Here is a 15,877-nt window from a genome sequence, read left to right as displayed (position 1 = left end):
GGTTACCGAGGAAGACAATTTGCATCGAGCAGGCGTTGGGTTAGGCTGTATAGAAGCCCAGGATATGGACAGGTGCATGGCCGGGAAGGTGTACTGTTTTGTAGAGGAAGCAACGCGGCCCCAGGGCAACGCCGAAAATGAAACTCGTCCATGAACAATGATGACCTTTGTTGGTCAAACTGCAATGTGAGAATCGAGATGTGAATTCGGGACGGATATCATGTTCGGTAGGCATTTCGAACCTTTGCCCTCCCTTCTCAATACGACAGCTTTACCTGCGACACGAGCGACAAAGAGCGTCATGTATCCTTTCCAGTTAGGTCCATGCCATGCTCTAGGGGAACGAACGGGTGCATGCCTAGTCTGTCTTGATTCAACCACACCAGCTTGGGACAAGCGGGTCTGAATTATACAAGACGGTGTTATGAAAAGATTATTGATCATCCCAAGAAATCGATTCAAGATCATGTGGTCTAATTTAAGGTATCAATTCGTCCCATTCGCTCACATCCCACATCCCACATGCCATAAATCTAAAAATCAAAGCCCGTTCTCGGCCTTGAACTTATCCCAGCTCTCGTTGAGCGTGGAGAACACCGTCGCGGCGATCATGCGCGCCTCGACACTCGCGTCTTGCGCCAGCTGTAGAAAAGGAAAAGTCAGCACATTTCTCTCTTCGATTTGGAGTCCCGGACCATTGGGCGGGGGACGCCCTCTGCTAACTCACCTTGTCAGGATGCGTCTTGGCGATGGCCTTCATGTACACAACCTTGACGCGGTTGGCCATGACGAGCTCGTGCAGCCCAACCTTCTTCCACCCACTGCCCTCCCACAGCACCTGGTCCAGGCTCGCCAGCAAGGCGCGCAGGTTCTCCCTCTTGCCGTCGCGCCACGCGGCTATGCGCGCGTCCACCTGGTCCGACAGCGCAAACTTCTCCGCGTCAGCAGCCTCGGCGGCCTTGTTGGACTCCTGCAGCCGGGTGACGGCCTCCGAGTCCTTGGCCGGTGCCGTGGGCCTCGGTCGTGGTGGTGCTCGGGAGGCTGCTGGCTTGGCGGGCTTGGAGGCGGGCTTGGGCTTCGGTGCGAGAGCCTTTTGACACCTCTGGCGTCCGGCGATGGCGGTGGGACCGCCGACTCCGCTCTCGACGCAGCTCTGCCAGACCACGCCGGCATCGGCCCACCTTTCCATCTGCTCTAGGGCCTCAGCCTTGCGGGTGAGGGCCTTGCCGTACAGATCCTTCATGTCTCGCTTGTCGCCTGTTTCGTCCTGAAGCGGGATGTTCTCGCCCTCGCCCTTGCCGGGGCCGATCAGCTCAAGGGCTGCGTCGGCATCAGTAACCGCTTGTCTCGGCTCACCAGTCTTGAGGGCAGTCAAGGCGCGGTTGCACAGAATCACAATCGCCAACGGGTGAGTCTGCGGGATTGCGGAGAGAGAAGATGAGTATGATGCGTGGGCTGCCGCGTAGTCTCCCCTCTTGAAGTGTGCAGTACCATCACTGCGGTGGCGCGTGGACGACTGGAGTGCTGAAGGGTCTAGGTGAGGCACCTGGCGAGCAGGCCTTGGAGTCGGTGCTTTGCGTGGAGGCTGCGAGACAGCAGCAGGTCTAGGTGAGGGCTGCTGAGACCGAGTAGGCAGATTCCGTGACGGTGCTTGTGAACTGAACAAATCCGGCTCTTCTGTGAATGGTTTGGGTTCTGTGGGCGGCTGAGGTGTTGTCTTCTTCCTTCTTGCCGGGCTGACGTAGGCCTGCGAACCTTGCTCTTCGATAGTCTGCTTGCTGAGCCGGCTCTTGGGATCGAGAAAAGAGGGCTGCTGGTTTTGCTGCCACTTGGGGCCAGGCGTGCTCCTGGACGAGCTCGCTGACAATGCGGGTGACTGATCCCGAGACGAGTTTCTCTGAGGCTCTGGCCGAGACGGCTGAGCTGGTCTGCGAGACTGCCTGTCCGGTCGTGCGCCCGAGTCGAGCATCATTGCTTCGTCGGTGACATCCACTGGTCGTTCTCGACCCTCTCTCTCCGCCGTCATCTCCTGCTGCGCCGACCTCATCCACTTGGGTTGGCTGGGATCAGCAGGACCTTCTTGGAATTCGGCCATAGCTTTCTGAACCTTCTTTTGGCCAACACTCCAGAACTTGTTTGCGCTTTTGAGCAGGTTACTACCAACTGCAGCAGCCGTCTTTGCGAGATCCGCATCAGCGGCGGCTGGAGATCGATTGTCCCGCCGACTGGGCCTCTCCTCGCTCGCCCAAGCAGGGCTCCCGTTCCGGGCGCGACTTGGAGACCTGTCATCACTGATGCCCGCCGAGGCACCTCGCTGAGTCTTCTCTCTGGCCTTCTGGTGAGCATCGTTGAGCAGGAAGCTGACAGCTGCCTGCACATTTAGACCCTGGCCGCTCTCTGTCAAGCCTCTCGCGGCATCCTCAGGAGAAAACCCCATTTCCATGATCTGAGCGATTGCCTTGTCGAATGGGTCGTTCCCCTGTGGCCGTCCTTGTGGTCTTTCTTGGTGTCTCGGCGCCTCGTCCTCGCTGGAACTCGAATCCGAGTCCTCTATGGGTTTCCCTGGCTCTGGTTCCTGTTTCGCTGGTATTTTTTGCCTTTGGGCTTCCTGCTTCTTGCGCACTTCATCGACCGGCCTCCCAAGATCCCCAAGCAAATCATCAAGTTCATCGTCATTTCCCCCAGTGGCGGGGGCGGGAGCACCAGAAGCTGCTGGTACAGGCTTGGCTTGAAGCTGGTTCAGCCCGAACGGATCGTCGTCGTCGATGGCAAGGTTACCATTGTTTCCGTTGGATGTCGGCGCGGGTTGGCTCCAGGCACTCGGACTGCTTAGATCTAGAGCCGGCGTTGATTTGCCCGATGCGGGAGGGGGGTAGTGGCTGGCGTTGTCGACTTTCGTATCCTTGTTGAACGCGGCGAAGAGATCATCGTCGGATCCTGGTGGCGCCTTCTGCGCGGAAGCGTTGAGCCCGGGCGCGTGCAAAGCTGGTGACGCCGTTCGCGATGCGGCCCCTGACGAGGAACCCTGGCCCAGGGCGTCCCAGAACTGGCCGTCGCCGTAAGCAGCGCTCTGCTGCTGCTTCCTCTCCTGTAGCTTCTTCAATTTCTCAGCCTCGAGTTGCTTCTGGCGCTCGGCCAGGCTCATCTTTGCGGTGCTCTTGGAGGAGGTCGTGGCCATGAGGTTGCTGAAGGCATCGTGGGCGGGCTTTGTGGGGGCGGAGGCGGGGGCTTTGGAGCCAGCGGCGGAAAGTTGGCCAGACGCGTGCGAGGACAGAGGAGTATTTCGGCCGGAGTTGACGGGGGACGGGGTCGGCTGGAGAGAGGGAAAGGAGGCGAATGCGCTCGACGAGTTCATGGGTGGCTTCTTCTGGTTGGAGGTGGACGAGGTCGAGTTGGACCAGTCCATGCCGGCTAGATCGTCCATTTTGGGTGGTTGTGGATGGCGGGGGAGGGAATTCTAGGGGATCTTGTTGATTCTGTAACCTCTGAACATGTCATATATCGCGGGAGGTGAGCTGTGATGCACACATGAAGGAGTGGCACGCGGATATCTGGGGTTGACGGCGAGGGTTAAGGACGCAAGAAAACGACCAATTACTGACCGTACTGAGCGTCGTGCGTATGGCGCGGCGGGCCACGTTAAAGAGGCCTAGCTCCCCTTGATGTGGCTCGTGCTGTATTACATAACGGGCGCAGTACGGTGGCTCGGCCCAGACAAAAAAGAGCGCACTCACAAACTGCTCTGCAAAAGCTACATCAAATATCCCATCACCAAAGTTTCAATTGAACTCTTAAATAACTTATCAATCAATATTTAAGCCCAGCTATCAATATAGCTAGTTTATGGCTTATTTAAATATTCTTTTGAAAAGAAACGAGGCTGTTAAGTTGATGGGTTGTGGTAGCGGGTGACAAGTTTTGGGGAAGGTGACTTAATGTGAGTGCGCTCTATTTTGTCTGGGCCGAGGGTGGATACCAGGGTACCTGATTGTGGTCGTACACACAGTACCTAAGTACATATACGAGCCAAGCCTGTCACTGGGAAAAAGATCTCAGAGTGACACCACATGGACATTGCCGATGCCGATGCCCAATGATGTCTGACTTCGGGGTGGCTGTTTTCTCTGCTCATGGTCAGCACGAGATTTGGTGAGGCGTGGCGCTCTCAGAGCAGGCAATAGTATGATCCCGTGCGGCAGGGCGCTCGCATGCGCAAGTAGTTCCAATGAACGGACTCTCCGTGGCAAACCTTGTTGGACAGACAGACACGATCGATTTCCAGACTCGCGCCGAAACGACGGCTGTTAGCTATCCTTCTGCTGGCTGCTTATACTGTGGCTACCGGGAAATGATACATGTACAGTCCCCAGTGCCAATCTCAGCGTCCCTGGTGGACCAACAGCTACCTCTCTCACACCTCTCACAAACAAAGGGCCAAAGCACTAAGCAATGAGTAGACCACGATGACAGACTACGAATTTAGGTGTGCAGGCTATCGTCAGTTTGGACTAGGCCAGCTAGATACCCGGGTTAACTGTCAAATTCCACGAGTTCCATCAGCCCATTCTCCAGGGACCGTCGGGCCCCACTCCTGACTGATCCCGCCATTCCATGCTGGATGAGATGATCCACCTGGGCATGTCAGCCCTGTAGCCCAATCCCCCCTGTCCAGCTGTCTTGACGGCCCTGACGGGCCCAAGATGTTTCCAAGGTTTCCTTTCAGTGGGGTCTCGGGCCTAGGGCCCTCTGTTTGCAGCCCTCAGGTTGCAGGGTCGGGGCCCTGGAAGCTCTGGGGTACCCGCCCCCTGCCGACCCAGCAAAGACGCCTAATTTAAGAAGGTTACGGGACATGCAGTCACAACATCCTGCGTCACAGTTGGGAGTCTTACTCCTGCTCCCGCTCTATGCTCCAACCTTCGCTCTCGCCCGACGGCTCACAACACCAACCAGACGATCAACGCCACTGCACAACGGGACCACATAAAGGAGTCTTTGATCTTCCCAAGCAGATGGCCTATTGATTCCTCCCATTATCCCATTCCACCGCCCCTTCCCCCCCCCCCCACCTCTCTCAACTCCACCGCCCAATCTGCTTGGTCTCGTGCCTCCCGAGCGCGCAGAACGTCCTGCGCACACGACAAGAATACGATGTGTCGCTTTCTGGTAAGCACCTCTCGCCCGGGCTGCAGCGCTGCACAACCGCCATGAACTCTGCCGGCCCAAGCTAACGAGCCACTCCGTCAATCCAACAGGTCTACAAGGGAAGTGACGAGATCCTGCTCTCCAAGCTTATCCTCGAACCGTGCCACTCCATCCTCAGACAGAGCTTCGACTCTCGCCTTCGACTAGTATGTCCCCCATGAGCCTTGTCTTACCTGGCGAGCCGACCTCGCTTCCCGAATTGCTTCTTTGTTTCCCGTCACAAAGCACGTCATCCCTCCCTGCCCCTCTCCTAACCCTCCGTTCACCGTCTTCAACCACACCTCTCGGCCGCGCGTGTCACATTAACTCACATCTTTGACGTAGGATACGAGGCGCGGAGCAAACAATGCCGATGGCTTCGGCATAGGCTACTACACCAGCCCCAAGCTGGGCGCCGAACCCTGCATCTTCACCTCGACTACACCCGCCTGGAACGACCCGAACCTGCAGCGAATCGCCTCAAAAACCGCATCGAACCTCATATTTGCGCATGTGCGAGCCACCACCGAAGGCTCCACCTCCCCAGACAACTGCCACCCCTTCGAACATGGCAGCCTCATGTGGATGCACAACGGTGGACTCGGCGGCTGGAAGCACATCAAGCGCAGACTGGCTGAACGTCTCGCCGATAAATGGTACCTAGGTGTCAGGGGAGGTACCGACAGCGAATGGGCCTTCGCCCTGTTCCTCGACACCCTCGAGCGCATGGGTGTCGACCCCAGCTCTTCTCCGAAGAAGGGCTTCGGTCCCATGGTGTTGAGGAAAGCCATGTTGAAGACCATCGCGCAGATCAACGACCTGATCGACCAGATACCGGAGAGCACCCTGCACAGCGAGAACATCGACACGCGAAGCTTGCTCAACTTCTGCGTCTCCGACGGGCACAGCATCATCTGCACCAGATACATCAACAGCTCCACCGATGAGGCCGCTAGTCTGTACTATTCCTCGGGCACCCAGTGGGAGACGAGACAGCATGATGACAACGAGAATTACCAAATGAAGAGACGCGATAAGGGCGCCGATGTGGTTCTCGTCTCTAGCGAGCCTCTGACGTTTGAGAGAGGTCAGCCAAACCCCATCCGCAACTCGATGGTAGAAAGTCACTCACTGACCGTGCTGCAGAAAACTGGATCAACGTTCCCACCAACTCCATCTTGACCATCCATGACCAGACCGCTTTCGTCCAGCCGATAATAGACCAATTCCATCATAAAGACCCCTGGCATCGCCGATCGGCTGGCTTCGTGCAAAGCAAAGGCCTTGCCGCGAACGAAAAGACCCCCACGCCGCTGCCCATGCCCAACCCGGCGGTGGTCGCCCCTGAGGGCAACTTACAGGCGGAGATGTTTCACAAAAGGGCCAACCTGGGACCAACAATACCGTTCAGTTTGATGAGGTCGATCACCCCCCAGATCTCGAGGACAACACCTTCTGAGGCACCCAACAGCGTTGTCGCCGCATCACCTCGGCCTTCTTTGTCAACCGTGGATACTAGCAAAAGCACAGATTTCAGAACAGTGACTGGGCCACCAGTCAGCAGACAGGCATCTACCTCGAATCCACCGGCGCTGGGCAACATCAAGAAGAAGAGGATGTCGCTCAGCAACCTTGACCAGCTGCAAAGCCCGTCTCCGTCGTCGGAAACAGAGCCACCGACCCCGATGAGCCCGGTAGACAGGACATCGTATGGGGACCCAAATAAAATTGCGCAATACTTTCCAGAGCTTACCCTTTCGCCTTGAGGACCGGACAGTGGCTTCCGAGATCAGGTGTCCTATTTCTTTTTTTTCTTCTTCCTCCCCAGGGGTTAAATTCAAGATTAGACTGGTCCGTCCAAGTATAAGGAAAAGCTCGAGAGCTCGTTCCTTTTCGGATCAAGTAAGGCGCTCAGGAGTACTAAAGCATTATGAGGGAGGCAATGCTTGAGGTTGCATTTAGGCTTGTATCATTGCACTTAGACGGTAGTCCAGTACTCCAGATTCATAGAGGATTGCTTTCAATATTGGACTAGGCAGGTATATATTCTCATTCTCACTCACATTTATCGTGACCTGTCATTCTATTCAATCTGTGCGATGCCCCCTATGTCAGAAGGATTCCTGTGCTGAAAATTACGACAATAAATAATGGGAATGAAAGGCGGGGGATCTCATGACAGAAATCGCCAGGATAAGCAAGAAATTCATGGAAGGGTGTAGCGTGCATGGCTTGGTGTGGCGTGCCAATCGGGCCGTGAGTCGGAACTTCGGGAGTCGGGAGACGTCAAGATAAGCGGATCTCAGCGGAGGTCCGCCCCGGGCGCTAGCCTCCGATGAGCGCCGGCCCCAATTCCTCAGCTGCCGTCGTCTCTCGATTGCCTGCCTTGTGCGACTCAAAGCCTATCATTTTTGACTCAGTGAACTTGAAGCAGGCAGCTGCATCTTGGGGTCTGTGGCTCGTTTTTCTGGAAATGCGAATTGGCAGTTGGACTGGATCAACAACAAATAACCATTCCGTGTGAGCGCAGTTCTGACTTAAAACAGCCACTTTTCAGGGTCTAGCACTCAAACTCTGGCAGGACGTGCTGTGTGCCATACCGCCACTCAGCCAGCCATGACGGAGTCTCTGAAGAGAACAGAATACTACTACGGCAAAGACAACGTCCTGCAAAATGTCGCCGTCTGGGAGTTCCCGGAAGACAAGGTCGCAGCGCCAGCTCCGGGGACAACCAAGTACTGGCTCGTGTGAGTGGGCTCCTCCTCGATGACACCCCGGTCCAACACGCGCCCTCCCCCCCTCTAAGGAATCAAGACTGACACAAGTCCGCCCACAAATAAAGATTCATCCACGGCGGCGCCTGGCGCGACCCGAGGAGCACCTTCAGCGAGGCCGAGCCGACCATCAACGCGCTGCTAGACCCCTCCTCGCAGTGGCACATGCCCGATGCGCCCCCCCGTGTCGCCGGCTTCGCCTCCCTCAACTACCGCCTCTCGCCCCACCCGTCCTTCGCCCAGGACGCCGCCACGACGCCCTCGTTCGCGGCGCGCACGGCCCGCCACCCGGACCACCTGGACGACGTGGTGTCCGGGCTGCGCTTCCTGCAGCGGCGGCTCGGCTTCGGCGGTGGCGGCAGCGACTACGTGCTGTTCGGACACTCGGCCGGCGCGTCTCTCGCGTACCAGGCGCTGCTGGGGCCGGCCTGCCGAAGCGAGGGGCTCGACGACGTCGCGCTCCCGGCGGTGGTGGGGTTTGAGGGCATCTACGACCTGGTCGGGCTCGACGGACGCATGGGCGGCGGGTACGCTGGCTTCATCGAGGCGGCGTTCGGGACGGACCGGTCCGCCTGGCGGGACGCGAGCCCGGCGACGGCCGCGGGGAGCTTCGGGGCCTGGGCGGGGCAGGCTGGGCCCCGGCTGGCCGTGCTGGCGCACTCGGCTGATGACGAGCTGGTAGATATGCCTGAGGTCGAGACCATGGAGCGGAGGCTGAGAGTGGACGGTGTGCGGGATGTCCTGGTATTTCGGGACTTGAAGGGTGGCCACTTTGATGTGTTGAATGATGGGAGCTTTGCGAGGGTGTTGGTCAAGACTCTCGAGGAGCTGGGGAGGCTGAAAGCTTAGAGAAGGGAGTATGAAAGAGCCTGGACATGTGGTTTTCCAGGATACTTATTCAGCTGAATAGGATAGGCTGCTGCAAGTATGGGCCTCGTGAGGTTGGACCATCAGCAGTGTATCCCACCCACTGACAGTTCTGTCACTGTGTAGATACCATGAAACGGATTCCTCGCAATGGGAGCCTCGCATCATGCAGCCCTTCGAGTCATGTCTTGCCATTGTATGAAACACCATGTGATCATTGCAATGCTACAAACGTTGGCCAAGGTTCCTAGGTTTCTGTCTCAAAGACAAAATGCTCTATCTCACCCGACAGCGGCCTCGTTGCCTCGTCTCACTAAATCATTCGGACCATTATCTTTTGGAAAAAATCAATCTTGTGTGATTGATTGAGATTGTACAAACTCATCCCTCTATGTGCTGACAGATGATACTCACCCCTATGATTAGTGCACCCAGGTGCTCATGTGTGAGACCATCTGCTCGTGTTTAACGAGTTCCGTAAAATCGCCCTCACTCGTGGATAAGCCATCGCAAAGTTAAGAGATTTGAAGGCTGCGGATGCTTTTGAAAGCAAAAACCGCCCATGTTGTCAGAAAATTTGAACGACCGCATATCAGCCACATATGCGTTGTTCATGATGATACTGTCCGGACCTTCAAGTCTACTCGTCTCTGAAGTCAGAAAGCCAAGACAATTCAGCACTTGAATCTCAGTGGGCGGATGACGCCGAGTCCCCGGGGATAAACAAGACATCATCAACGTCAGGGCCGGACCAGCTCGAGTGCCTGTTACACCTTCCAGAGCCTCAAATAACTCTCGACGGCTGCTGCCCACCAATGAACTCTGAAGCCCAAGGACGGCGCCACGTGTATATGGGTAGAATAGGAGACCATGCAGTGTGTGAGACGAGCACCGGACATTGCCGAGCCGTGACAATGTTCGAATACATGATCCCTCCCAGTCTCACCAGCGTCCCAAGCAGTTAAGACAAGAAGCATCTGCTCGGCGCATGAGATGGCGAAGTGAACGAAGACCTGACCACACTTGATCGTCTGATCGGGATACGGCGGCTTTGGACTCTGCGTAGTATCGAGTACGGGCACATATCCCATGCTGAGCGATGATGCGAGACTGCGACGTCGGGGGAGGAGTGGCCGACCGGTGTTACCGCATGCTCACTGTCGGACAAGATTTTGCACGCGCCCATGGGGCGTCTCGGCCGCGGGGTGGGATGGGACGGTCGAGACCACGCCCACGATGAGTCGAGAGGGAGAAGCAGCCCTAGGTATGGTATCTATACAGACGGTGCTCGCCCGAGTGCAGGCCACAGCTGAACCCTTGTGATCTGCCGGCGCCGTCCAAAGAAACAGGGAGAAGAGAGAAACATGGATGCAAGACCGAATACATGCAGTAGTCTTCATCGATACAACATACCAGGGTTACATTATTCCACACTCTGCATTGCCGGGCCGCTGATGTACTTCGCATGACATGTGGGGTAAAACAGGAAAACCCCCAAGCTGGCCCCCTCCCTCCAACCAACGTCTCTCCCTCCCGGCAAGCCGCAACAAGGCACGCCCCAGCCTTTCCCCAAAAATATAAACCGAGCAATTTTAAACTTTGCGGTCTAGCCCAGAAGGGGACCACGAGCAGGGATCGTAATTGGTCTTGGCACACGCCGCCTTCCCCCACCCCCACCCCACCATGCCTCTTTCCCTCTTCATTTTTGCTTTGCGTCGCCTGCGGCAGGTGCCGTCGATTCCCGCGTCAGGGATGGTAATTTGCTACTATTAATGGAGCCCTAGGAGGGGGGGGAGGGGGGTTGTTAGTCATCGGTCGGGCTCACTGCCCAGGCGGGCACGCAGACAAGAGGGCAGCGCGGCCACCGTTGGGCGTGGATCTGCACCACACATTGACATAAATGTATGTGCATATATGCAACTGCTCGGCTCTTTCTTTGGCTTGTTAGAGGTCAGGCCACATGCCAGGGATTACATCGCATCCAATCGTTACTTTATTTTGCCCATAGCTCGGGGTTGCAGGTGGTATGATCAATCCTACCGAAGACACAAGAGAACCCAGAACCAATCTTCCGCCCCGGGTCCTGATCCTTTATTAACTTACCTCACACCACAGAGATCCCGGGGGGCGAGTAGGGATCTGAGAGCCCAGAGGCCGACAGGGGGCTGACGCAAAACGCTTGGAAACAGCCGGGGGTGGGGGTCTGCGACAAGCGGCATGTCAACGTCGCAGGCAGATGAGGATCGCATGCTCTTGCGGCGGTGAGGGCAACTGCGCAATGCGCCCGACACCAACCACCCAGCGAGACATTTGAACCAGCGCCTACTGTAGGAGTGGCCTAGGTAGCCAAGTAAACAGCCATCAATCATTATCACGCGAGAAGCAGCCGCCATGATTTGAAGTGTGATTCGTATTTGCCCCGGCTAGAGTGCTCGACCTCCCTGGGGGTAAGCTCACAGTTTGTTGATGTTGTAGTTTGTGGTTTCAATTCGCCGACATATTGCGCGCCGTCAGTCCAGAAAAGGAGATGGAAAGCCAGAAAACAAAAACAAAAAAAGACAAATAAGCCAGTTTGATACAACAATGCCCGCCGCCCATAACAAGGAAATGTTTGCAAGGAAAAGGGGATCTCCAAGGGAGATGTTCCCGACTCTGATCAAGGTTGATCGATTTCATCGCAGAGCGCTGAAAGCAGTTTTCTCCGTTCCGACAAGGCCAGCAGCAGCCAGAATCCAGAAGCCAGCAAGGGCAGTCTCTGTCGCTTGACCGCCACCCGCAGGGCTGCCAACACACCGCCCATGGCCCGAGCATTGCCATCACAGCGCTCGCTTCTCCACTTCAATTTTGGCAGATCCACTTTCCCGAACCCCTGGAACATCTTCATCCTCGAATCTCCAGCTGCGCCCCGGACGGCCCGGGTCCAGCCAAAAGCTTCTGGAAGCCTCGCCGATTTTGGTCAGGTAAAGATGACTGTGTGGTAGCAGCATTGTGTAAAAGCCAGCCCCCACCCCCACACACTGACCGAGCCCGACCCAAGACAGGAAAAGGGAAAAAAAGGAAAAGAGGACAAGTGCACGCACGCCATATCGACAAGACAGGAACCTTCGATGAAAAAAATATGGCCAACAACGCCTGAATCCCGCCGGGTATAGTAAAGGAGTGTGACGACGGCAGCTGTTGAAGCCGTCAAGTTGTTCGCTGAGCGCTGTATGCTTAGGAAGTCTCCAGCCGTGAGGCCCCAGACAATAGACACGATAGATCCGTACAAGCACTTTTCAGTCCCATCCCGTTAATTGTGTGCTCCCCTGCCTCCTGCCGTTCGTCCACAAAACTGCGTACGCGGTTAGAGGCGTCGTCGTTAGTCCCGCCGTGAGAGCGGAGCTCTGTACCGCTGCGTTTTTCGAAGTCGTCCAAGATGTATGGAACAAAGGTGAGTGTTCAGCAGTCGGGTGGCAGTACGTAGGAGGACAGCGGACGCCAGCGGCCTGGCTACCTCTTCCGCTTCTTATTCTTGTCCGCAGAGCTAGCGGCAGTCATTGCAACCATGGCCGTGGCAATCGGCGCGGCAGGCAGCAAGGGATTGGCGGGCGCCGGCATCTCCTCCTTGCCGCCGACGACGGGCACGCCCATGTGTCGACCGTAGCGACCCTTCCGGCCGTTGCCCTCGTCTTCGCTGATGCACAACTCGGCGGGAATCCCAGCATCGCGGCATCTGCCGCAAGGGCGCTGTCTGTCGCACCCCTTCTTGCTCTTCCGGCAGCGCTGGCATCGCGGCTTCGTAGAGAGATCGGGGTGGTCCTCGTCACCCTGCACGCTGCTGGCAGCACCTGCGTTGGACACAATGGACGGCTTGCGGGATGCCGGTAGAGAGGTGGGAGACATCGGGCCGTTGGGGATGATGCTGCCAGATTTCTTGGCCTTGGCGCCGGAAGCAGGCTTGGTGGGCTTGCTTGCCTTCGCGGTCTTTGGCTTCACATTGGTGGACTGAGATCGAGGCTTCTGGCCGTTGGGCAACTTTGGCGCCTTCAGCTTGGGGGCACTCATTGTGCCCTCTCCGCCGTCGGAATAGACATCCTCGTCTTCGCTCGGCTCGAACTCGGCGTTGGCAGGGCTGAAATGGGTTTCGGTGGTGGGATATATCTTCTTGCTGGTGCCAACCGCGTCGAGCTTTTGCTTCCGCACGGGCTGCTTCTCGCCGTCGCTCTCGCTGTCACCATCGCTAGTGGCGCCAGTCGAGGAAGCTGCGTCCGCATTGCGGCTAAAGGTATCGTCAAGTGTAGAGGCAGAAGTACGACCATGGGAAATGTTGGAGATATCGCCGAGACGCATCAATTGGATGGCCACGTCCTTGTCCTCTTCCGACATGCAGCTGCCGACGGTGGGGTCTGGCGTCGGCAAGATGCCCATGTTCGGGCCGATGCCCAAGGCATTAGAGTAGCCAATTGTGCTCCTCGCACGGCGAGTATCGGTGACAGGAGTGGCATACATGCCAACACCATTGTAGCCGGGTGTATAACTTTGCGGCGACTGCAGCAGCCGAGGGTTGGTAAAGGGATTCTGACCAGGTTGTACGAACGGAAGGGTCGCACGGTTGTGCTCAATGCGGCGAGCTGGAGAGACTGAAGGGTTGGATAGGGCAGCAGGCATCTGAGGAGGTGCGAAAAGGGGCAGCTCCTGTGGTTGCTGCTGTTAGCGACGAGCTCCGAGCAAGCTTCGACAGCATCGAAGACGCAAGCGATTGACTTACAGAGCTCTCAAACTTGGCTCGCTTGCGACGGCCGCCTTCGACAATGTTGTCGAGGCTGATCTCGGTGCTGCCGATCTGCTCCTTGGACTTGCCCGAGGAGGAGCCCGGGGCATTATCGCCGCTGCTGTAGCCATTCATGCTTTCACTGTGTGCGTCGTTGTGTGTCTGCGACCCGGGGCCCCGGCTCCTATTGGAACGGGGACGGGCATGCCTACCATTCGTACTGGTAGAAGCGCTTCGTCGCTCGTGGACGTTGGTCGGTGAGACGCTGCGCCGCCTGGAGGACCTGGAACCGGGCCGTGACAGATGCTGTGACTGTTGCTGCGGGCCTTGAACGGCGAGTCCATCTTGGGCGTAGAAAGACTGGGCGCCTGGCTGGCTCGGCTGAGCGGCGTGTGGGCCAGGAGTGGGAGGACCATCGCGGACTCGCACGTACACAACCGAGTTGTGGCGGAAGTTCTCATACCTTCCGATGATGGTGTTCCCATGCTCATCCTCGAAGCTGACGCCGGGACAGCTTGTGGCGCTCGGGTACAGACCATAGAAGTTCTTGACGGTGGTGATGATGGACTCAGTTGTATCGTGGGGGTAGATCTGTACCCTCATGGGTAATCGCGCCCGGTACTGGGTAGAGTCGGTGACCAATTCGAACTTGACCGACCGGGGGACGGCGGGCGTGTGGTACTGGGGCTGTGTGAACTCCATGACCCTGTCCTCACGGCTCATTGAGGCGAGAATGTGGGCTTCAGTGGGGGTAGGAGGAGAATGGTGTTGGATGGGATATGTTGTAGCCAGCGAGCTGACATGTGCCCTTGGGGAGATGTCCGACACGGGAGATTGGGACGACATCAGACTCGGTGGTGCCATTCCTAGCGAAATGACCACCCTTCGAGAATGACTGTTCCAAAAGACGGGAGTTCCTGTCTTTGGTCCCTCCTCTTGGTTTCCTTTGGACGGATGTACGTATGTTCTGTTTTCCTGAGCCTGTGTGGATGAGGTCTTGGTGCCCACAGTGTGTCCAAGGTGCTGGGGCGGTCAACCCGCGGTTCTCGGCGTTGAAGGGGGGGAGGCGACCGGGTCGGGAAGATGGGAGCAGGATGGGAGTGTCGTGGGTCGTCGAATCTGGAAAATCAGGGAGCAATTAGCTCTGGATAGCGAATGCGAGCAACACAATGCAATAGATGTCAGGCGGTGCCCTCTGTGGCGGGCGAAGGCAGCTCCCGGATTGCTCAGGAGCGGTCGCTGGGAGCCAGAGGGGCGACCGAGCTGGCAGTCAAGAGTCTTGGGCGCGGAGGGCAGGGAAAGGAACAAATAATTGTCGGAATCCTCGATCGCATGGACCAAGAGAGCGGATTTCACTTACCAGTCGAGGATGGGGAGGTTGTTGCTGGGCCTGAAAGACCTTTGAAACTCGGGACTCGTCTGTTCCCTCTGGGGCGGAGGCGGCAGTCTGCGACGAGATGGCATCAGACCCGTTCGATCTTGGGATGGGGAGAAATGAGCAAGTAGGGAACGGCCGAGGATGCTCCCAATGCCTCGAGTGATGGGTGGGAATGGCTTACCAGGTGATTCTGGCGTTGTTTGATGGGTGTGGGTGAAGAGTCCGGAGGGTTAGGAGGGAAAGAGGAGAAGTTCGCAGCGAAGAGGATGGATGGGTTTGTCGAGACGGCCTCATAGGCGAATAGCGCAGGAGCCCGCTTGCCCGCTGCGGGTCACCTCACAAGCCAGACACTGACACTTCACTCAACATTAACATAACACACGCACGCACACGCACACAAGACAACACAACACAGTACAGCACCACCTTTTTCTTTCTCTGCCTTGCAATCGCAGCCCAGGTGCGACCCGGGCTCTGTCGTCTGCCTGGGTAAATGCTCAGGTCTGTTGCTGCCGCCCAGATTGGCGCATTTCCCGGCGACTACGTCTCTGTGTCTCTTTTCTCTCTCAACTTGTCACGTACAGTACGTACAGCGCTCTGCCGCTAAAACCTGCTCGACGGTCCAGGAAACGAGGTCATCCTACGTCTTGTGCGTCGCAAAGCACCCGGCTCTCCCATCCGTGGGTAGCATACACTCTCGCCGCTTCTTTTATGCGCTTCCCATGTCACGTCTCGATTCGAGGCCCAGGTAGATAGATAGGCATAGGCTGCTCGCCCAGGGCAAGTCAGAGGGTTGTTCACCCCGAATCTCGAGTGAAACATACGAGCGCAAACCTTCTTCCCCTCGTCCCGGCAGCCGTCTACTGTATGTGCGGTAGACTAGACTACGGCTTCCTCCTCGGTCTGCCTGCGGACCACACCTGCGCC

The 15,877-nt window shown here is 57.0% G+C and overlaps 4 protein-coding genes across 4 annotated transcripts; 2 read left to right on the top strand and 2 right to left on the bottom strand.

The window, feature by feature from the left end:
• Positions 1 to 540: 540 nt before the first annotated feature.
• INS49_014994 (uncharacterized protein) lies at positions 541 to 3,424 on the bottom strand (the record flags this gene model as incomplete). Its single annotated transcript, XM_043175681.1, has 2 exons — positions 541 to 642; positions 728 to 3,424. The coding sequence occupies 2 exons, from the start codon at positions 3,422 to 3,424 to the stop codon at positions 541 to 543; spliced, it is 2,799 nt and encodes a 932-aa protein (XP_043020638.1).
• Positions 3,425 to 5,148: 1,724 nt separating this feature from the next.
• Positions 5,149 to 6,947, top strand: INS49_014993 (uncharacterized protein; the record flags this gene model as incomplete). The annotated part of the gene is made up of 4 exons (XM_043175680.1): positions 5,149 to 5,163; positions 5,253 to 5,348; positions 5,527 to 6,268; positions 6,328 to 6,947. 4 exons carry the CDS (start codon positions 5,149 to 5,151, stop codon positions 6,945 to 6,947), a joined length of 1,473 nt encoding a protein of 490 aa, XP_043020637.1.
• Positions 6,948 to 7,797: 850 nt separating this feature from the next.
• Positions 7,798 to 8,804, top strand: INS49_014992 (uncharacterized protein; the record flags this gene model as incomplete). The annotated part of the gene is made up of 2 exons (XM_043175679.1): positions 7,798 to 7,928; positions 8,024 to 8,804. 2 exons carry the CDS (start codon positions 7,798 to 7,800, stop codon positions 8,802 to 8,804), a joined length of 912 nt encoding a protein of 303 aa, XP_043020636.1.
• A 3,507-nt stretch (positions 8,805 to 12,311) lies between these two features.
• INS49_014991 (uncharacterized protein) lies at positions 12,312 to 14,295 on the bottom strand (the record flags this gene model as incomplete). The annotated part of the gene is made up of 4 exons (XM_043175678.1): positions 12,312 to 13,496; positions 13,570 to 13,714; positions 13,785 to 13,898; positions 14,006 to 14,295. The coding sequence occupies 4 exons, from the start codon at positions 14,293 to 14,295 to the stop codon at positions 12,312 to 12,314; spliced, it is 1,734 nt and encodes a 577-aa protein (XP_043020635.1).
• Positions 14,296 to 15,877: the final 1,582 nt, after the last annotated feature.

Source organism: Diaporthe citri (assembly GCF_014595645.1).
Source record: "Diaporthe citri strain NFHF-8-4 chromosome Unknown scaffold_8, whole genome shotgun sequence".
Lineage (NCBI taxonomy): Eukaryota > Fungi > Ascomycota > Sordariomycetes > Diaporthales > Diaporthaceae > Diaporthe > Diaporthe citri.
Note: the sequence above shows the minus strand (reverse complement) of the source record. Positions and strands in the feature narration are given on the sequence as shown.